This window comes from Nilaparvata lugens, chromosome 1 (genome assembly GCF_014356525.2).
Source record: "Nilaparvata lugens isolate BPH chromosome 1, ASM1435652v1, whole genome shotgun sequence".
Classification (NCBI taxonomy): domain Eukaryota; kingdom Metazoa; phylum Arthropoda; class Insecta; order Hemiptera; family Delphacidae; genus Nilaparvata; species Nilaparvata lugens.
In genome coordinates, this window is record NC_052504.1 from 14407544 (window position 1) to 14431647 (window position 24104).

Sequence of the window (24104 nt, forward strand, 5' to 3'; positions counted from 1 at the left end):
TACAATTCATCAACTCTCTTTTGTAGAGATATATGCAGAAGATTTTGCAGCTTGTGTTGTACAACATTTTGGTGGAGATCAGGCTTCAGTTGAAATGGAATTTGTGGATTTTCAATCTGATCCGTCTCTCAGATCACTTTCTAAAACTGGAAATATTTGGCCTCAAGTCCTCCAAAAAAAATATATCCAAATATTATTCAAGTTGCATTGAGGGTGAAAGCTATGTTCAGCTTTACTTACTTGAGTGAAGCATCTTTTTCAAGTATGAAATTCATGAAAAATCGATATAGGAACAGACTGACTGATGAATATTTGGACAACTGCATCAGAATGGCGGCTACAACGTACACTCCAAACATCAAGAAAATACTTGATGACCAGAAAGAGCTCCACTGCTCTCATTGAAATGTACATTTTAACTTTTGTTATACTTTTTACTATGAGATAAGTAGATTCCAATACTAGAAATGTATATTTTTAGGCAATAAAAGATACTTTCTTCAGTCTAATATTCCTTGGAAGCTCACTAGAAGTTTTATAAATGCTATTCTAGCTCACATGCTCATAAGTTTGGCGACCATTGATCTATACAGTATATGGATATCTATATCCTCCCAAGACCTCTCTAACCGCTGACCGCTCTCTATGTGCACAAACCCGAAAAGAGCCTTCCACATTGAGCCTTCCATCTTATATTTAAATTTGAAAATATAACAACTTTCAACTGCCAAAAAGTGCACTCATACACTCAATAAAATTCCAGTATGATCGTAATCGATTTGAATAATGCTACATATTTTGAATAAGTTACCTCTATGAAAATGATTTCTATTCAATATAATTTTAAAATAAGTCTCAAAATTCATCAAAAATATGCAGGACTTGATAGATTGCTAAATCTAGTCTCATAATAATTTTATCATGATGCTATACGTTTGAGTTTCTTTTCAAGTTTTAAAATTTTCAATTATTAATACAGTGTTTTTAGTTATCAGAATGATTTAATGAAGTATTCTAATTTAATTTGGTTTTCAACTTTTCTAAATTCTAAATCCTAGTTTATAAATATTTTGGACTCTAAATTGGATAAAAATCATGGAGTGGTAAACATAACCTATTTTTGGACAATTTCTATCTAAATTTGGGAAAGGAACAGTTTTTGGCTTTGAGCCTGTGTTGTTCCTTTTCCAATCATTCATTGTTGAGAATTATCTTGTATGTATCAATGTTTAAATAAATAAATACATATACTACCCTACCTACATGTATAAATACATGATACTATACTATATTATTATGATAATATACATGATACACATGTATATTTCTAGTACTAGTAAGTCTTCTTCATGCTTCAACTCCTGTCTTGTTTATCATTCTTGTCCTTGTTTGATATTTATCGTAGCACGAATGAGCCAATGCAAGTACAGTTCCGAGTGAGAGAGAACCTGTCCGGGGCACTGGTGGGTCAACTGGCCGGTCGCAATCAGACCAGAGTTCTGTGGAAGCCTGTGCGATTCGTGATCGCCAATCAGCCCGACATCACCGAGCAGTTCGCCGTCTCGCAAGATGGAACGATCTACACGCAACGATCTCTCGACAGAGAATACAGGGAATCGTATCAGCTGACTATTCTTGCTGAAGGCATAAGAGGTAGAACGCGTACCGGAGGACTCTATCAAGTAAGTCCACATCCTATTTTTATGTTCAATGAGTTTCATGGGTGCTAGTTTGAAATTTGACGTGATAAACTGATAAATTAATCGTGCAAAGGAACTGGCATTTTCATAGCAACCTTCAAACTTCAAAGAGCAGTCTCAAATGCCTCACCTCTTCGTCCATCTCTTGATGAATTGATAAGTATTAAAAAGTTTTGGTAAATATTTTGCTGGAGACATTTTAACTCACATAATTCAACCAGGAATCATTTCATTCATCATGAGTAATATTATTCTATATGTTTTGTATTATCTTCAATCCCACATCTTATATATTTGAAACTGGATAATCCAAGAATATTAATTTGACATCAAAATAATATAGCTTGCATTTTGAATATCTCTTGCAATTTTTTTTTCACATATTGTTGAAGGGTCCTTATGATTAGAGTTACCTATGTTTAGCAGCATTTTTTTCCTCTCTCAAGGTGCATTTTCGTTTGTGCGTAAATTTCCGCAGTCGACGATGACAAGCATTGTTGACATTCATATTGTCCAAATTTCAAGAGTACTAAAACAGCTGATCGAATAACTTTTCATTAATTGTCTTAATTATTAAAGAATTGAATATTTCTGATAATATTAACATATTGCCATTTAAAAGTATAAAAAGTATAAGCTCAACCTGCCTCATTGAAACATAATTGAACATAATCTTTCAGGTTATTATTATAGGTTATAAAGACAAATTTAAATCCACCCAATCTGAGATTCTCTCCCTGTCGTGGTCGACGACGGCATTTACGCACAAACGAAAACCCCTAGCTTTAGTATTAGGACGCTACTCCTACTGGCGGACAAGTTCTCACTTATGCCAGAGTAGATTTCCACGAAGCTTATGCTATTTGGTGTGTTGAATAATAAAATATTCCTAATTCATCCAGTTTTTAAGCGATTATACATTATAATTTTTAGGAATAGAACTATTTATACTATTTTTATTGGTTGTAATTCATAATCATAAATTAATATTTAATTCATAAATTGACTGTGGAAATGAATTATCAATAATCACCTTATCGTTGAAAAGGTGCAAGTAATTGTCGAGGATGAGAACGACAACGCACCGGTGTTCGAGCGACCGTGGTACTCGGGACGAGTGCCGGAGAACTGCGCAGCTCACTGCGCACTCAGCATGGAGCACAAGATCCGCGCTCGCGACGCCGACGCCGGCAACAATGCCCAGTTCACTCTCGCCCTCCATGGCGAGGACGCCGACAAGTTCTCGCTTGACAGAGACACAGGCGTCGTCTCCGTCCGGGCGCCTCTCGACAGGGAAACCAAGGAGTCGCACAAGTTGTGGATTGTCGCCACTGATAGAGGTGAACAATTTTTATTTTTATTTTAGTTGTGTTTTTTCTTCGACATAATAAATTATTATTCTTTGGGAGATGGGATGAAAAATACCCATAATCAAACACTATTATATTAAGGCAGCAATAAAATCTCTGCTATACGATATAGACGAGCATCTATAGCATATCAGTACCTATATAATCAGTCAGGTACGGTACCGGTATTATACACTCAACTAATAGGCTGTTATTTGATACTTGGAGAGTGATTATACGAGTATAATTGTAGATGGAAAAGAATATGATTATACAGGACTTTTTCGTACGATCTTGTGCACTGTGCGATACTCCATATCGCTTTCATAGATAAACATTTGTGAAAAATTTGGTATTATGCTATATGAGTTGCTGTTTCAGAGTTCGTATTGGAACGAACAATAAGGTATCTAATTTTTCTTACTGTTGATCAATATTGTCAATCACCGCGTTCTCAGACTGAGCTTCAAATTTTCTTTCTTCAAATAAAATTGTTGGAATGTCAAGATAAATCGATTCAACAATCAATCAATAGAATACGGTACAATTGATAGTACTATGCAATATATATATAGACTTGTCAATAAATTCAAGGGTTTCCAGCTCATACATTGTTTCTCTCTGTAATTTAAGCTTTTTACTACAAGTTTTTCCAAGTTTCACTCTGTAATTGAAGCTTACGAGCAATGTAGGTGCTGGAACCCCTCAAAATAATAATTCGATATACGTCAATACATGATAGACAGTAGGCCTACTATTAATCATAATCGATCTTGTAGATTTTGATGTTCCAACAATTTTTATATAAAACGTCAATTTGAAGTTGAGTGTGAGAATCCGGTTGATTCTCTCTCAATAATTGATTTGATGATATTTATTTGTAAACAAATGAATAATTTAATCATTAAAGAAATAAATAATGATAATCTAATTTGTAAACAAATTAATAATTGATCATAATTAATATAACTATTGATTTTTTAGGCAACCTGAGCTCAGAAGTAAGACTGACGGTCTACGTTGACGATGTGAACGACAATGCGCCGAAGTTCGTGCAGATGAAAGTGCACCCTAGCTCGGACATTGAGCTCTCGAGGCGTTCGTCAAGTGGAGTCATGATAGTTGTCGGCAACAGGACGGTGAGCGACATCACTCCCGAGCTGCGCAATGTCACTTTCGCCGAGCAACTGCTGCCTGTAGTATCCATCCCGGAAAGTTTGATTGTTGGCTCCGATGTGATCCAGCTGTTAGCTGTTGACAAGGACAAGGGCGAGAATGCTTCCATCACCTACCATCTGTTTCATGAAACGATAATTTCGGAAAGTACCAGTCCAGATACAAAATTTACACCTCAGCACTTCAGTGTCCACCCCACTCGGGAAGTGTGTCTGTTGCGACACTGCTCCCACCGCAAACCGAGTTTAGACTGAATATTTCTGCCAAGGATGGAGGTGGCCTTGAAGGATTCATTGTGGCTAGAATCAGGGTTAGAGACATCAACAACAATGCTCCAACTTTCGATAAATACCAGTATGAATTTGAAGTTCTGGAAGGACTGTATTCGGACTCTATCATAGGGAGGATAAATGCTGTCGATGCAGATTTCGGGGAGAATGCAAAACTAACTTATAAAATACTACAGAAGCGGAAAGAGTTGAAGTCGTTCCCGTTCAAGATTTCAAGAGACGGTGCGATAATTGCGAATGGGGATTTGGATAGAGAGCAGCAGGAGAGGTATGTGTTCAGAGTGATGGCTCAGGATAATGGACCTCCGGGACACCAACTGCGGAGCACAACTGAAGTGGTGATTAAAGTACTGGATGCAAACGATAATGTGCCCGAGTTTCACGGCTATGACCGAATTGTCCACACTGTGAGATCTAGTCTAGACGGTGAACATGACCCAACGAACAGATTCGAGGCATCGATAGCATTACCAGTCTATCTAGCGACAGTTGTGGAGAGCAGTCCTCCCGGTATCCCTGTGCTACGAATCTATGCCAACGACTCTGACTCTCCAGTCAACGGCAATGGCATGATACTCTTCCACATTCCAAAGAAAAACAACTCACCGCAACTTTTCAGCATCGATTCGAAAGAAGGCATCGTCACGACGACTTCGACCCTCGACTATGAGCATGAGCAGAAGCACAATGTGACGATTGTGGCCTCCGACCTCGGTCACCCCAGTCTCAGCTCGACTGCTCTGCTCATTGTTTCCGTGATTGACGTGCCAGAACTGGCAGAGGAGTTGACGGGGCCGATCTTCACTCACAGATATTACGAACTTGAGGTGAGCTAATGATATAATATGTTGTATAAATTGAAATACTTTTAGGCATTTCAAAAGTTATTATTGGAATGGAATAAAATATATAATATAAATGATATAATATATATGAGTTTAATTTTGATAATGGTGTAACAATAAAAAACAAGTTTCTTGTATTCAATAAAAGTAATTCACCTACTGGTGACAATCCAAAGTATTGAATCAAATTTTAGACTGCATATTTCTCTAATATTAACAAATATTCTTCACATAATTCCTATTACATACAACTCATGGTTTGAGAATGAGTGTTTTAGATCCTGAATAGATCAAGTTTTAGAGCTTGAATTATGTAGCTTTATTGTTTCTCCACTTATTCCTGCATATTCTACATTTTTCCTTATTCCCATACTATTACAAATATTCTATTGAACAGTGAATCAATAAACTCTTTCCAACAATGATCAACCATCATCGCCAGTAAGCTAGTAGAAAAATGTATTATGAGTGCTAATAAAAGTATTGCGATACTATTATATATAAAAATATGCTATGGAAATTTAGACATAATTGTTTGGCGTTCCCCTATAGGGAACCAAAGAGTTGGAACACAATTTATGTATTTTTTAAAAAATTGAGAGTTCTATGAATTTTAATTTACACTTATACTGAAAAAATTTCAGAAAAAAAAGCCTATCCAGGAGCATACTAAACAAAATGTTGTGAATCAGCCTGTGTACAGAACCAAATGCTACATTTGCTGTATAAAAATATAGTAACTGTACCAAATACTAAATCAGTTCACCAATGGCAATAGCAATGCTCTACCATTATAAGAAGAGAATCGAATACATTATTATTGTGATAGAGTTCATCATTATTTTATTACAGGTGGAGGAGAATTGTGTCACACCACTAGCCCTGATTTCGTTGAACGTGAGTGATCACTACCGTCGACAAGGCATGAAGTTCACGATCATCCCGTCAGAGTTCAGCAACATGTTCTCAGTCGACCCAGCCAATGGCACGGTCTACCTGACAGTTAGCCCCGACCGGGAGAGTGTCGACCAGGTCTCGGTCACCATAAGGGCGCAGCCCGCCAAAAGGGGCCGCACCTTCCCCAAAATGGTCTACCCGGTTCATCTAACCGATCTAGGTTTGTTAATTTTCATTATAAGAATTTATCATAACCACTTCAATCATTTACCTTACATTTATCTATACATTTGGTCGCCCCAATAAAAAGTCTCCAGTAGGATCAATCCTGAGCAAATCTCTCTGTAGTCCCAAGCACAAAGTAAAGAACAACTCTCTTCTTCTGTGCCCCAAGCCACATCGGACTCAACTGTAGCCACCATCTCTGTCAGGGTCTCCAACGAGGTCGCCTTTCTGGAAGGTTGGGAGCCAACCCAATCATGATTTTATCATGTCATTATTACTTATATTATTATTATTATTATCTTCTTATTTTATTTTTATGATTTTTATTTTTTTTAATATGTAATAATAATTTGATGATGGGAAGAATTTTATTTAAAAGGTGACGTCTCTACAAGAATGAAAGTGGATTTAAATAACAATTATTTGATTATTTTAATTAATAACTTGTTCAATTGATTGCTCGCTTCTATAACATCCTTGTTTTTATAAATGATACTGATTATTATTCTGTGTGGGAATTAAAAATATTTTGGTTTGAATAATACCAGTAAAATTCAATTATCAAATATTGTTCTGATTACATAGACAGATAGAGCAATACCTAAAGTATGATTCCTTGAATGTATGTTTGAAAATGTTTCTTCACGACGTAAGTGATATTGAATCATTGTTTGAATTTTTTACATAATATGTGACTTAATTTTACAATAAGAAGAATCTTCACAACCACAATCATAGAATAAACAATTTATAGATCGTTTATTGAACGCCACAATCAAGTGGAAATTGATTGGACTGTTCAAGTACTTCATCCAAGTAAACTGTAAATTATTGATAGCAAGTTAGACAATGATTCACTTATTTGATCGTCTAGATGTGTAGCTGTAAGTACCTACATGTTGTGTATGGAGAATGTTGCATGAATTATCACATGCTCAATATGTGAACTGATTTTTTGCAGCTCCTAATGAAGTGAAGGTTGTGCTGAAGATACGCGATGTGAATGATAACTCTCCAGTATTCTCCCTGAATGGGCGCCCATTGGTAGCAGCTATCCCCACCTCAGCCAACTACGGCTATCCCATAGCCAGACTTCATGTGAGTGCATTTTGTCATTGGTTCTTTCAATCAGTATTTTTGGAAGAATAGATATAAAAATGATAGATGTAATGTGGACATATATTTATTCACTTTCTCTTCTCTCTCTTCCTCTTCTCTTTATTCGCTCTCTTCTCTCTACTCTACTATCGTCGTCTTCCTACAAGGATTAGGCAATTTGCCTGTTCCGACTTCAAACTCACCATCACATCCATCTTTTACGGGGTCTGCCCTCACTTCTCCTTCCAACCGGGGTTATACAACATGACTGCTCTGGGAATCCTGTCGCTCTCCATCCTTTTACATGCTCTTTCCAGTTTTGCCGATTTTCTTCAATCTTCTGCCATATGGAGATTATGTTGAGCTCGCTTCTTATATCAACATTATGAAGCCTATCTTCCCCTTGTGCACCCTTTTACTGATCTTAGAAACCTCATTTCGGCAGCCTGTAACCTACTCCATTCTTTCTTCCTAGGTATCCAAGATTCAGAGCCATATACTCAAACAGCCAAGATTCAAGATTCAAGCCCAGATTCAAACAGCCTCTACTGTACTATCCTCTACCAAATATCCAAATGTCAAGAGTGAATGAAATATTGAAAAATATACCTGTCTGAGCGTTTCTTTCTCTACCAGTAATTTCAAATGTCTAATAGCAAAAATCGCAGAACTAAGTCTTCCTCTCAAATATGACAAAATACGGCTTCCATGAATCGATGACGATACCCAGTACTTTTACAGTATGTCTTTGGCAGATTCAGTGCTGCTGTTTCCAATTCTAACTTGACCTCTCAAAACGTTCTGAATGGGATTTCTCTAGTCTTGCAATAATTTAATCTTAACATATTTGCAGCTAACCAGTTATCCAATTTCTGAAGTGCTTCTTGGCATTGTATATCCATATTAGATTATTGACTGTCATTGTTTAGTAGAATACTGACGTCATCTGCATACAAAACACAGTGAGCTGGCTCTAGGTGAGAGGGCAAATCATTTCAGAGAGCAATAGAGGGCAATCATATATTACCTGAATAGAAATACTAAGTTGTTAATACCTGAGTATGAGTTTGTTGTTATCTACATCAGAGAAGTGATGCAATTTCGTTGAATGTGCAGGCAACAGACGTGGACTTGGGTGCAAGCGGCGAGATCAGGTACCAGATGCTGGGAGGCGAGGCGGGGCACTTCGCGGTGGACGCGGTGAGCGGACAAATCCGCGCGGCAGCCAGCTTCGCGCACCACGCGGGGCGCGTCTTCGGCTTCGACGTCAAGGCCACCGATCTTGGCGGGTCGCCCGACGGCCGATCCGCCATTGCTAACGTATTTGTGAGTCATCGAAAACCTTATAGTCCAGTCATATTGGTGCTTGCAATTTATATTGTAGTTATGATTTCTAATATATTATTAAGTCCAGAACCAATTTTTTCATGCTAAATTTCTCTATGCTAGATATAGAGTGGCCCAAAAAAACTTGTATTTTCGGTTCATTTTCTAGTTTAGCTCCCGCATTTATTTTTAGATTATTAAATTTGTAATAAAATGAAATCATTTGGAATTCTCTATCTTCAATGAGCACTAAAAGTTACAATTTTTCAAAAATGAGTAAAACTTTGAGAAAAAATCAATTTTGATTCATTTTAGTTTTTGATCAACAATATTTTCCGATTGTTACCATTAAAATGTATAATATTAAAAATCCCTCTGGGCATAATTTTGTGCTCTGCAATCTAAGACCAGGTATCTCATATAGATTTCCAAGTACACCTGACAACAATGCTCCTTGTATTTTGAAAAACACTTAAGTTACAGCTTCAACCATCATAACCAACACTATTGTAATCAAATTGATATTTCGCACAACGATAGGCCTATAAGTTCATAAGATCATGGTATATGACAATCACCCGTTAGATGCACCTAATTTAGTGGAGAGGCGCACATAAGGGCATCTCAAGGATCAAAATTTAAAACACTCGTAACTTTTGATACAATTATCGGATCTCATTGTACTACAACTCATTCTTTTCGGCTCTTTGAGGTGGTTCAAAACCTTGCATCATAAGTTAACTCCGTCGAAAAATTGAAAAATTCATCCTTCAAATTATAAATTTCAATTATTTTTCAGGTGTATGTTCTTGATGAGAGCAAACGGCTTGTGATGGTGATGAATGCCAAGCCTATTGATGTGGAAAGACACTCCGAAAATATTACATGGTAAGAAATCACATTACAATAATCGATTGCCAAAATATTAAAATTCATTATTTGTGATATCTTTTCATGAATACTGTAGTTGTCATTTATCTTTAAAAACTTAATATTTACAGGTAAAAAGAGTACAACCAACAATAAAAACAAACAATGCAAGTTCAATAAGTTTCTATTGGACATGATAAAAATGCGCTTTTGTCTAGAATTATTTTATGAGATAAACATTTTTATAGCATGACAACATTAATAAGATCTATCGAGTTGAGGAAGGCAATAGAGCAAAAAATGTTTCATTTTGAAATTGAATGGATAAAATATCAAATATATAGTGTATCCTATGTATTATGTAGTTTATCCTATTGATTTTCTCCCAATCATTAATTTATGATGTGATTGTGAAATGAAATGAATAAGTAGTGCATTCTTGAATTCATTACAGATTGTTTTCCCTATTACTGAGAAAATGTCAAGAAACTTCCCTATCGAATAGATTCCATGAATGATTAATTATTTCAGGGTGCTGTCCAACATCACTGGCCTAGATGTTCGAGTGAGGAAGATTGAGCCACATCATGAAGATCATGAGTTTAACGATGCGTGAGTAACTTAATTGGGCAATAATTCTGTTAAGTAGCCTACAGTAAACATAAATTTAAGAAGTATCTGCGAGATTTTTGAGTGATTCTCACACTCACTTGTACTTTAAAGAAGTGAGTTTTACTTTTGCCGAACAACGGCTACGTGCTGTGGCTAGAAGACTATATCAGAGACAAATGATTACTACAAGTTTAAATAATTACTACAAATTATGTTACTTTAAATATTATGATTACTTCAAATGATTATAAATTACTACAAGATTAAATAGTATCTTTACTCTATGATACAACTGAATCTGGCGAAGCATAAATCAGTATTTGGTTTCAGAATAGTGCGAAGCTGTACATGTCAAGAATAAATATTCAATTCAAACTAGTTATTATATAATATGTTATTGTATAACCCAATTATATTTTATATTGTATAATTATTCCAATAACAGCTCCAAGAATCCACTCGTTCTTCAGCTGTATGATGGCGTGTAGCGAGGCTCCACAATCATCATGATAGCACTAGCCTATTCTCATCTCCATGGATAAGTGGCAACTATATAGGCTGCTGTTGATTCAGGCTCTGAACTGTTCTTCAAATGAATTGGATTGTCTAATTCAATAAATTATCTGGTTAATAAATCTTTAGTTTCTTTTATAAAACCCTTTTATATTCAATTTTCAGGACTGATCTGTATTTGTATGCTGTTGATCCAATGATGAACGTCATTCTTGAAACTGAGGAGTTCAATGAGTGAGTAACTTGAATGGAACTGTAATAAAATATTCTAGTTATCTTGAAATCATTGCTAAAAGTGAAGCTATTGCTGGATTATTAGCACAATCAACTTGTCAAATGTTAAAAATGAGGCAAATGAGTAGAGAAATTTGAATGAACACGAATAATATTCATTAATCATTATTTATTCATTATTTATTCATTATCTTCTTACATTGTACTTGATTTTAATATTTTAGATGCTTCTCAATCAATTCTAATAATCTAGCCTATCCACTTCCATATCTCTTTGAATATGTTCTCTTGTAAAATAAGTCTTTATAAAACTTGCTGATATATGTTATTTATTTATGTAAACATAGAAGCAAACAGTTATCATCAAAGTATTCACGGTACCAGTATGTTTATCAATTATCATCCAAACTGTATAATTTGCTCTAACTGAAACGGTACGACACACACTCAACATTCCACAAGTATGTAACAAATGTTGAAGTGACACATAACCTAGCTATATTGGGACTGTTGTAATGAATAGAATTAGAACCGTTTTGGGCGTAAGCCTGTGGTACACTTCTGAATGATTAAATAAATAAATACTAACAATAGTTTTCGTTTATCCAATAAAACAATACGGTAGCTGTTAATCAATTATAATTATTGATCAAAACGTTTCATATTGATTTGCAATGCATAAAAATCCAACCATCACATATAATGCATATCGTTAATTTGATAATAAAACATAACAGCTAGTTTCTGCTTTCAAACCATCTTCAAGTTTTTTGAAACCTTGAAAACCATTTTTATAAAAACACGTTAATGTTTAAAAGTTAATCATTAATAACAACTAGTTTCGACTTTCAAGCAATATTCAAGTTTTTTACAACCTTTTTCTAAACTTTTTTATAAAAACACTTATATGAAAAACAATTAGTTTCGGCTTCTTAAAAGTTATGAAAAAAGGGTGCAGTGAAATTATTTCTTTATAAATTAACAATTGAAGCTTTCCTATTGAAATACCTACTTAATCTATTTGATATATTGTAGGATGCTGAATGCAAAGCAAAGTGAGATTCGCAGAGTGCTGGAGCCTTATCGCATCCTGGAAACAATGACTGACAAGGAGAGCTCGCCAACAGTGAGCACCCGCCGCAACAACGCACCTCTGCTCACTGGCCTCGAGGTCGTCACCATCGTTCTCGGATGCATCGTCTTCCTCGGAGCATTCACTGCTGCCATCTGTGTGGCATGCCTGCACAAAAACAAGTAAGAAGTAGTTGGAAGCTGATACTACCTATGCTTTAAAGTTGAAGACCTAATGGCACACCTTCATATCACTTTTCTTATTCTTTTCAATTTATTCACATAGAATAACATCAATGGAAAAAGCGAAGACCAATAAAAAATGTATTGTGATGGTATCCAATTATTCTATTGAAATCCGAAATACCATTATAAAAATCTCAATCAATCTCTTTATTCAAGACATACAACTTATATTCAATTCAATTCAATTCAATTCAATTTATTAATGTCAACAAAAAATTAATATACAATTCATACTTACAAACATAAAATACAAATTCTTTATAAAATAATGAATATAAAATATCATATTCTAAATAATATTGTTGCATCCCTCTTTAGCAAAGCTTGTGATGAGGGATGGTGTATCTCTAGAATGTTGGATAGCATAAGATACTAATATACATCGTAATATTAATAACATAATTAGATTTTATAATTTTACATTACAATATCAAGAAAAAAAGAAAATTCCATTCTCTTATGCTATTTTCATACAAATGTTGCTCTTGTAATCAGTATAGGCCTAATTGAGATTCAACTATATGTTCTACATCAAAGATAAAGATCACCAATATTTAAAAATAAAACAACAAATTCTCTTCTGCTCTGTTATACTAAGTAAGATATGTATTTTAAGAATAGAATTGAGATTTACAAACAGATTTGAGAAATAAATCAAAATTAGTCTTCATTTTGTCTCCCTAATAAGTAGTGTCGAAGATACTGCCTAAAAGTTTTGAAAGTGAAAGAATAATAACAAATTGGTATACATTGGGATGCTCCAGAAACTTCAAGCAACAGACGGTTTAAAAGTCTAGGACCATAATACGCTGCATGAGCACTGGCAGCCGCTGTTCTACAAGGTGGTTCTAGCAAAAATCTCTCAGATTGTCTACGAGTAACATAGCCGCCATGAGGGGCTATAGGGAATCTATTGGGCCACGAATAGACAAAACTAGCTAGGTCAAGATCATACAAGTGCTCAATACTGAGAACATTAAATTCTTTATAGAGCAAATTTGTTGGATATCTAACCGGTTTTTTCAAGCATATTTTAATAATTTTCTTATACAATACTATAAGAGGCTTAAGAACGGTAACACCACAACCACCCCAGCCAATTATACCATATCGCACAACTGACTGCACAAGCGCAAAGAAAACCATTTTAATTTGCTCAACTGTAAAAATATTTCTCAGTTGAACAAACTTATACAGCGTCTTCCTCAACCTAGAACATAAATATGAAATATGGTCTCTCCATTTCAAATGCTTATCAATGATTATTCCCAAGTATTTGGTGCTGTTCTTAAATATTATTATAGGACATAGACAACTATTATCATCGCATCCAGTTTCATGAAAAGCCAAACTCCCCTGGTTATCTGGCTGACCTGCTGAGGTCAAAGAAAATGACACTGCAGTAGTTTTTGCTATATTCAAACTAACTAAGTTGAAATCTAACCAGTTTTTTATAACTTTCAAACCCTCATTAGCTCTACAAAAAACATCCTCCCATTTTGATGCACAGAAAATAGCAACAGTGTCGTCAGCAAAAGAAAACAAAGAACAGCTCTCAAGCTCTATCTTGGGTAAGTCATTAATGTAAATCAAAAATAATATTGGACCCAGAACTGTTCCCTGTGGCACACCCATCGTAATTTCTAATTCTGAGCTCATTATACCATCAACACTAACCACCTGTGATCTACAACTGAGATAGCTTTTGAAGAAACCCAATGCAACACCTCTAATTCCAATACCTTCTAACTTTCTAAATAAAATATTGTGGTCCACTGTATCAAAAGCCTTCTGGAGATCTAAAAACACAGCTATACATTTTTCTTCCCTGTCCAGTGTTTCAATAATTCTCTTAGTAACATTATATACTGCATCAGAAGTACTTACACCCTTACGAAAACCAAATTGGCAATTAGATAAAATTTCATATTTTTCCAAGAAATCGACCAAACGAGTTTTAACACATTTCTCAATCACCTTTGACAAACATGAAAGCAGAGAAATTGGGCGATAGTTCCCTGGATCACTTTTGTTACCATTCTTATGCAAAGGAATAACAGTGGCCTTTTTCAACTCGTCGGGGAAAACACCATTCAAAAAGCATAAATTTATTACATGAGCCAGAGGAACTGAAATTATGCGAGAATTTGAACTCAGACATTTAGAAAAAATTCCATCAAATCCTGGTGCTACCCCTTTCTTCAAGTTTTTAATACACATATCAATTTCCTCTGCTATGACAGGAAAAAAGAAAAACGAATTACAAAACAATCTATTAGTTTTTTCCCTAAAAATCTTGTCCTTTACCTTAGTAATTTTTTCAGAAATTCTTCTACCAACACTCACAAAATGTTCATTAAGCTCCTCTGCTATTTCATTTACTTGATAAGATCTCAAAATGCGATTATCCTTGGTAACCAACTCTTTAATAGAACAATTAGTTTTACAAGGGGTATCTGTTGCTTCATTCACAACCTTCCATACAGCCCTTAGATTATTTCCACATTCAACTAATTTATTCTTGAAATACTGTTCCTTTAGAGTTCGCAATGCCGACTTCGGTGTTCGATTATATGATTTAAAACAATCCATCAGCTGTACATTAAATGGTTGTTTACGAACTTTAAGAGACATTTTGTCTCTTCGCCTCATACATCGAAGAATACCATTAGTCACCCAAGGTTTGATTTTCTTTGTATTATTACTAATCCTTCTCCTAACAGTTTTTGCAGAGTCAAATAATGAACGAAGTCTATCATAAAACAAAGAGAAAGCTAGTCTGGGATCGTTCTCCTGAAGAACATCGTTCCATGTTTCTGTTTTAATTTTTGATTGAAAAACATCTTCATTAAATAATAAAGCCTGAACATCCTGGGAATCAGATTCAACATCTCTGCCATATGACAACCGGCTCTTACGTTCTACACAACACATCACTGCATTGTGATCTGTGATTGCACAATTATATATAGCTGATTTGAATAGACAATGCTTACTTTTCAAAAAGATCTGATCGATACACGATTCACTTAAAACAGTACATCTAGTACTGCCATAGAGATAATTTATAAAGCCATATTCAAGAAGATTATCCAAAAATCTATTACCCACAAGAGACAAATTTTTATCAAGAATATCAATATTAGAGTCACCAACAATTAACCTATTTTCGAAATGTGCTGTCTCATTCAGAAAAATCTCTAGAGCATCCACAAAACACGCTACATCAGTTTCTGGTGACCTATATAAAGCTGTGCAATAAAACTCCAATTCATCATATACTAATTTGAAATTCAAAACATTGGCATAATCTATATCTACTTCCAAAATATTATAATTAAGTTCATTCTTTATGTATACTACAATGCCATCACATTTATTAAATTTTGTTGGCTTTATGATTTTGTTATAGCCAGAGATATCAAATCCAGTTATATCGTGTGTGAGCCAAGACTCAGTTAATACTATAATATCAAACGCGACATCAAGACCAGACAACAAAATACACAATTCATCAAAATTTTTCCTTATACTCCTAATATTTAAATGAAAAAGTTTTAAATTCGAATCATTGCAAAAAAAAGCTTTCACTTCGTTCAAATCACATAGATTAATTGATTCATTACTATTCATATTTTCTAAGTCATCAAGTAAATCACAAATATCCATTACAAACTTATAGAAATAAAAGGTTGAGTTACCAGTGATTTATGATTACCTTACAGCTTTGAAATATCGCTTTCATTTTTTATCACCACCACACTCTTGCTCGCTTCATCCTTTTTCACTAGAACGTTGCTGTCCCGAATCCATACAAAATCATATTTCTTTTCCATTGCGCATTTTTTAACTTCTCGGAAAAGTTGCATGACCGATGGCGAATGATGTTGGAAAGCGAGCACCCTGCTCTCAGGAAGAGCCTGCGAAATGCATTTCGATGATATTCCCGGGCCTCTATTATCTTTAATAGCAGATGATCTGAAACTGGAATGCCAAGCTTCCTTGTCTTGTCGACGCAGAAAACGAAACACAATAGGCCTAATACTGCCCTTGACTCTCGACGGCAGTCTATGTGCAGTACTCAGGCTTTGGGCCGTTATATCACTATTGATTACCGAAGAAATGCTATTGAAAATCTGGAAGACAGACTCATTAGGCGTCTCGGTGATCCCTGTTACGACCAAATTATCTCTACGAGAATACTCTTGCATATTACAAACTTCAGTTTTCAATGTTTCATTTTCAGCCTTCAATACACTAATTTCACTCTTAAGATTTTGTATTTCCTTTTTATACAAAATGATTTCTTTTTTAAAGTTGTCAAATTCGTTTGATATAAATTCCATAGAGTCTTTTATTGAATTGAAGTCTTCTTTGAAAGAGGGAGAAATCTCTGAGTGTATCATCTGTTTCACAATAAGTGCGATAGCTTGAAGGTCGGCAGGAGAGAGAGCGCCTGACGCTGTAGTAGAATGAGAGGCACTATGAATAGTTGAATGACCGGCCTTATCTTCTGACCTATTTACGGCAGTTCCCGACTTGCATGAAATGCACTTCCATTTACATTTACTTTCATTAGACATTTTACGAAAGTTTTGTTCCTTTATAAGTTGACACAAGAAATGAAACTCATTTTTACAAGATGAACACAATAACAGGTCCTGTTCAGGAATTTCACTTTCACATTTATCACAATACATTCTGAAAGAATCAATAAAAACAATCAAAGAAACACGGAGCAAACAACGATAGATGCTACTCGTTCAACAGTCAGAGACATATTGAACATGAATATACATCTGGAACCCTGTATATTTTCTTTGTTGAATTTGTACCAGCCTGCTCTCTCTCTCTCTTTCTCTATTTTGTTCATTGTCTAACTGCATTGCTCTCTAACTGATGCTCCATCATGCGGGCGTGATTTTATTACTTCCATGATTGATTATTTCCACGTATTTATATTGATAGCTCTATAGAGTAGGTGAAGAAAGGAGATTTATCAGTATTATAATTTATCTTCTAATAATATTTAAGTGAGGAATCTCCTTTCAATTTACTATACTTCATCATCATCAGGATGATAATAACAAATCATGACGCCCTAATAATGTAATTTATTATTTCTATCATTTTATAAGTTAGTTATTTTATTATATTTGCAGAAGTTGTTTGTGTATCATCTTACTTATCTCTTGTTTTGTGGAAATAGATATACATTAATATTAATAGGTAGTGTAGGCCTAATTTGTGTGTATAAAACATCCGAAAAAAATCTTCTATTGGGGAAATCATTGGAAATGGATATTTTTTATCAAACTGTAATGTTAATTCAGGAAAAATCTGGACTCAAAGTACCCGCCGGCGACGATCGACCTGAGCCTGCGTCCTAAGATGCACATGGACTGCAAGCCGCGCTCGCTGTTCCACCCGAACGCGTTCGTCGAGGACTCGACCGAGTACGGCGGCTCGAACCGAGGCTCCAACTCGGACTGCACGCGTGCACATCGCGCACACGGCCACCAACATGCGCCCACTTGCATGCGCCACCACTCGCGACAGCAGCGGCGTCGGCCATCGCAGCGACACAAGAGCGGCGGACTGTTGGAGGTATCGCTCGCGTCGCTCCACTCTAGCGCGCGCGACAGTGGCATCGGCGACACGCGACGCAGTCCACGCGGGCGCTGTCCTTGCGGACACTCGTCCACTCACTCGTCAGCAAATAGCAGCAAGTATGTGCCATCCTTTCACATGTCCCCAATTGACTATAGTGAGGTCCACGTTATAATGGTCAAGCAATCAATCAAGATAGTATTCTATTTAATGAAAGTTGTATATGGTAGTATTTGATTACATTGGTGTTGCTATCCTTGTCTATCATTCGACAAAGCGAATAGCGTTATCCTTTTCTAGCTTTGCAAAGTTGCCAGATCGTTTTTCAACAATGTAGAAATATAATTAATTAAAAAATGTTTTATCTCAATTATGAATATTTATTATTTAGAATCGCTTTCTCCAAAGTTGGTTCAACTATTAAACTCATTTGATCAATGTATGGTCGCATTTATTATAATGCGTTTCAATTGAGTTAGCTGATGCTTTGAACTAGAATTTGAGTTTTTTTTGAGGAAGCGTCCCTAGATCATTTGAAAATATATTTTCTTGTGGAATAAAATATAATTCATTTTTTAAACAAGAATGAACAGTGAATATTACATCAAAAATACCAGTATCAGCTATCCTTTAGAAGGTCCACGGTCCAAGACAGAGGATCGATTGCACTTATCTTTCTCCACTGCCATTATAACTGCATCACTACAGAGCTAGGTCACACCAATAACTTTGTGCTGTAGTCAAGATGATATTGCTTGTAGTCTGTAGGCCTATAGTCTGTTTATAGAAAAGAGAGACAAACATGAAGTTTGCGCGTGTGTAAGTATGAAAGTGATGACTTATATCAGCTATTAATAGCCGAAATAAGTACCGGGTGTCCCACAAAGAGAATTACACGTTTGATTTTATATTACGTGCCCATTCATGCACCCAACTTTTTTAAATTTTACACAGTTTTCAAAGTAGATTCTAAAAATTTCTGGGAAAATTTCAACTCCCTAAGCCTTTTAGAAACAAAATAGTGGCATATTGAAAAACGATACTTTAAAAACATTAAAAAGGTGTTCTTGATTTTATAATCTTTTTTTTTTATTGTTGCACTTTAGGGCAATATAACTTTTGAATAAAACAACTAGAACAAGGCCTAATAAAAAACCTTAAAAGTCCAAAATTATTGAAATTAAAATCCATCCACAGCAACACACTGATAACAGCGCTCTTACAAAGAAACTCCGCGGTATCCGGAGAAGTTCCTCTTCTATTGATCGTTTTAGTTCCACATCATTATTGAATTTAAGGGTTTTTAATTTATTAAATTTTTACTTTCTCCTTCAAGTAACCCCTTTATTAAATTTTTACTTTCTCCCTCAAGTAACCCCATAAAAAGAAGTCACAAACAGTTAAATCTGGTGATCGGGGTGGCCAATCTAAAAAATCACGACCATTCCAACGGCCATGAAGTTTGTCATTTACTAATTGCTTGACATGATTTGCAAAATGAGGTGGAGCACCATCTTGTTGGAAGATTGCTTGATCAATTTCTGGTACCGTACCATAAAATGAGGCAATACTACTGCAACGTAGTAAACAAATAAGATAATAACTCATGAAAGTAGTAAGCGAATTGGTAAAATTTTCAATATGCCGCCATTTTGTTTCTACGAAGGTTAGGAGCTGAAATTTTCACAGAATATTTTCAGAACTTACTCTGTAAACTGTGTAAAATTAAAAAAAAAAATGGTGCAAGAATGGGCACGTAATATAAAATTAAACGTGTTAACCTCTTCGTGGAACACCCGGTATATGATAATTATAGGTACAAAATTAGATGAAATTCTCATTACACCCAACTAATTTAGCAAGACGAATAAACGTGTTGTGTGTTGTGTTTCAGTGGCAGCTACGAGGACTCGCTAAAGTCGCTGCACCGCCATCACAGCCAGAGCAGCGGCGGCAGCGGGGAGCACACCCACTGCAGTCACAGTCACAGCCACGAGGGCAACCGGGCCACGCCCCCCATGCTGGTGCGCAGGCCCAGCGAGCGACTGCTTGTTCCACGGTAGTCAACGACAGCAATCCAAGCCACTGATAACGAATGCTTAGACCCCAACTATACGGGCGGAATAGACGCGCTGAATTTATTTCGCGCTTTGACACTTTTAACTGTCAATGAAAGCCACTAATCTTATTTATAAGGAATGCTCGCACCCCAACTGTACGGGCGGAATAGACGCATTGAATTCATTCCGAGCGTCTTTAGAATGCATGGGATTGGTTGCACAAAAGCCTGTCAAATTTGAACCGTGATTAAATAGCTTGAGAACCAATCAGAGAAGCCTCCTTCTCAAAGAAGCATTCTCTGATTGGTTCTCGTGCCATTTAATTGCGGTTAAATGATCCGTTTAATGTTGTATTATGTATAAATTATCCGTTGTATTGTGTTGGAAATTATTGTATTGTGAAGGCGGCGAAATGGGTTTCTACCTATTGTCTCCATGAATAAATTAATAAATTAATCACGGTTTAATCATAGAAGCCTCCTTTTCAAAGAAGCCTTTTATGATTGGTTCTTGTGCCATTTAATCACGGTTCAAATTCAACAAGCTTTTGTGCAACTGGGCCATGACCTCTTGGGAATTGTCAATTTCGCTCGTATAGTTTACCCCTTAAGATACATTCTGTACACCCCCTTAAGAGACAAAATTCATCCTGTTGACGAGTGAAGAGAATTCAGCGCGTCTTAGACGCCCGTATAGTTTTGAGGCCTTACAGGTCTAAATTGAGTCTCACTATTTATAGCAAAGTTGAAATTTACTTCAAACTGGCAGCATTGCTTGAATGCAAAGCATTGATGATATTTATAAGGAATTCTGACAGTTTGAAATGAGCCTTACTGCTCACAGCTAAAGTGAGATTCACTTCACAATGGCAGCATAGATTCAATGCTAAACATTGATGCTATTCATGATAAATGCTGACAGAGTGAAGTAAAACTTACTGTAGTGGCATGATGTGACAGATATTTATATTTTATAATCCACAATAACAGTATTGTCGAATGCTTGAGGCTTCTCTTTCCTAGTCGACTGAAACGGAACGGAAACTAAAATCTATAGGGCCAAACTTCATAAGAATACTAGGTAATCTAGTAGTTTTGTCTTCAATATGAGTTTTCGTTGTGTTATCGCTTACTAGGAAAGCGTCGCCTCACAAAGGCTGCAGAATGTATATCTCAATTACCGTATGTATTATTATATTATTTAATTGTATTTATTGGATTTTCTGTTTCTCAACATTCTAGAGAATAGGCTACTGAATCCACGAATTATTTATTGGTGGAAAATTGAGATGTATTTTGGTCATAATTATATTATGATTAAAGTGTTTTGTACAATAAACGAATAAATATAGAAATACAAATAAAATACATTTTGAGGTTGATTGATTGGAGAATTGAAATAAGTTGAACTTCAATTGATCTAATTTTCTTTTAAATTTGACATTATACTGCAGTTATAAAAGAATATTACTATGCAACCTGAACATTAGTATTTCTACTCTTTAAAAAAAGTATGTTACTCAATACGCATTTCAATTTGTTACATAGCAAGTGATCAATCACTTACTATTGTGATTTGTGAGAGCTTGAATTACGTATTTAATGTGGTTCAAATTGGTGATTTTTTCAAAATAATCCTATATTTTCAATAGAAAAAGATCAAACAATTTTATTTTTTCAATAAGATAAGATATTGTTTCTGCGCTAAGTTGAGATCAAATGTATTCCCTGCAAGAAGCCATTTAATTACTGTAGTATTATTCTACTCATGTTCTGCCGCATTGCTAACCTCTAATTGCAGTACTGTGCACAAAAGTTGTCCCTTGAATATTCTACTGATAGAGTAAAATTATATGGAGATAGCATAGACTTTGCAATTCATATCAAACTCAATCTCACCCCGAAAACTCTACTGTGGCATCTCAATTTTCTATCCAAATTGGCACAGCATATGATGCCCGTCCACCATTTTATATAGTATAATTTTGGAGTATTTTATTACCCAACTATATTAACGGCATTTGAGTGACTATTTATTCATTAAGCTACATCAAACATCATCACATTAGAAAAAAATGTTTCAAATTCTCTGGTTAAGCAGTTGGAATATTGTAGATGGATAGAGGACTTGACCAGTAGCTCATTCTTAGATGGTACTTCAGTACTAGAAAGGTACAAATTAGAGCAAATATAAAAATGTAAATAACGATAGTCAAGGATATTGTAATAATTGTTATTATCAGATAATAACATAAGGCATACTACATTTAAAAATGGGATTTTTCCATTCAATCAATTGTATGGAGATTCCACATTGAATGCAGTCTTTTCGTGATAGGTCTCTTGAGTAGTCATAGATCACCCAAACGCATAATTTTGAAAATCTACCAATCTTTAAAAAAAATCAAGTTCTGTAATTATAATCATTGAGAGAACAAGAGAGATTGTAATTAAATATCAGATCAAACTGAATTTAAACAAATAGAATTTTAATATTTACAAGTACATAGACACCTAGGCTAAATACGAAAAAACCAGAAATATTATATATTATATTACATAATATCCACAAAAAATGAATAAATGGTTTTCAAATCTGACTTGCTGAGCTTGAGAGCTAATGGAACCAATTACTAAATTGAAATTTAATTTAAAAATTTGGTGATAAAAACCAAAACTTATTAATATAATTTGTTTTGTAGTTTGAACTCAAATATTGAACTAAAGTTTCCATTTTAAGTTCTATCTATTATTTGATCAAAAACAAAAATAATGTTTATGTATATATTGAAAATCAAAAAGTTTTGTAACGTGAACCCAGAATTCTAGTATTGAGCGTGAATTTTATAATATATAACAATTGCTGCAATTATTGATCACACATTTTAGTTTCAGTTGTATTTGCAAACAGAAAGTAAACGATTATTCCATTTTAATTGATTTTCAAACGATTATGACGTATCAGAAGAGACTGAATAAATAGTTGAATATTGTTTTTTGTAAACATATATAGTCATAGTTGAATTTTTAAGTATCAAATAATAGTAATTATTGTTTTATTGTAATTGAATTGCCATAATTTGTGTATAATAAGGTCTTGTCTTGTGTACATACATTATATTATATTATAAATTACATATTATTTTCATGTTCTTACTTTCATGGTTTCATCCTGTCGCCACTTATAATCACTTACATAATCATCTTACGTAGCATCTAGCATAAAAATCGCCATTAATATCACAATTTATAATATCACAATTTTTTACTATAATATCACAATTTATTGAAAATTGAGATCTCTAGAGGCTTTCCTACACAGAGTGATGTTTTAGTTCCAATGTGTATGGTTACTCATTATTTTTTAATAGAGGAATTTGTGTCGCACAAAGTTAGTAGTCCTATTCAATCAGTATGCACACGGTAGTGTGAGTAGATTATCATTGAGCTGTGTAACATTTTGTGTGGATTCCGGTCGTCTTATGAACATAATTTCTTATGCCATGGGGAAGATACATGAATATCATGAACATAATGTAGAACATGAATATCATGGTGAAAAGAGTCAACGCGTGTATAACTTCAATGGGTGATCATTTAGAGCAGAATCTTGAATAACCTTTAGTAGAGTACGGTACTGTAACTAAGAAATGACTGATAAAATATTAGTTCACTCACTATAGACATGAAAAAGAGTGTATGTTTTCAATTTAAAATTGTAGTTCTGATTTTATAGTATATTGTTTGGATACATTAAGAGAAGTCCAGAACCAATTTTTTCATGCAAAATTCACTAAGAGAGAAGTAAATCCACTAAAAAAATTTAAAATTTACTAAAGAGAAGTCCAGAACCAATTTTTTCCTACAAAATTCACTGTGCTCTTTAGTGAATTTTAAATTTGTTTAGTGGATTTACTTCTACCTCTCACTTTTTTATATTATAAAATTCTTAATGTAATGATCATTCGGAACTCTCAATCTTC

At 34.8% G+C, this 24104-nt stretch overlaps 1 protein-coding gene across 1 annotated transcript in view; it reads left to right on the forward strand.

Moving 5' to 3' along the window:
- The window catches only part of LOC111060179 (cadherin-89D), a 110382-nt gene extending 87119 nt beyond the window's left edge, over positions 1–23263 (forward strand). Inside the window, 13 exon segments of the mRNA XM_039431198.1 lie at positions 1406–1682; positions 2749–3040; positions 4034–4420; positions 4423–5342; positions 6213–6477; positions 7444–7580; positions 8697–8906; positions 9706–9794; positions 10308–10388; positions 11067–11135; positions 12171–12389; positions 17786–18181; positions 19957–23263. Coding sequence (XP_039287132.1) covers positions 1406–1682; positions 2749–3040; positions 4034–4420; positions 4423–5342; positions 6213–6477; positions 7444–7580; positions 8697–8906; positions 9706–9794; positions 10308–10388; positions 11067–11135; positions 12171–12389; positions 17786–18181; positions 19957–20125 — 3511 coding nt within the window. The 3' untranslated portion in view covers positions 20126–23263.
- The last annotated feature ends 841 nt before the right edge of the window (positions 23264–24104 follow it).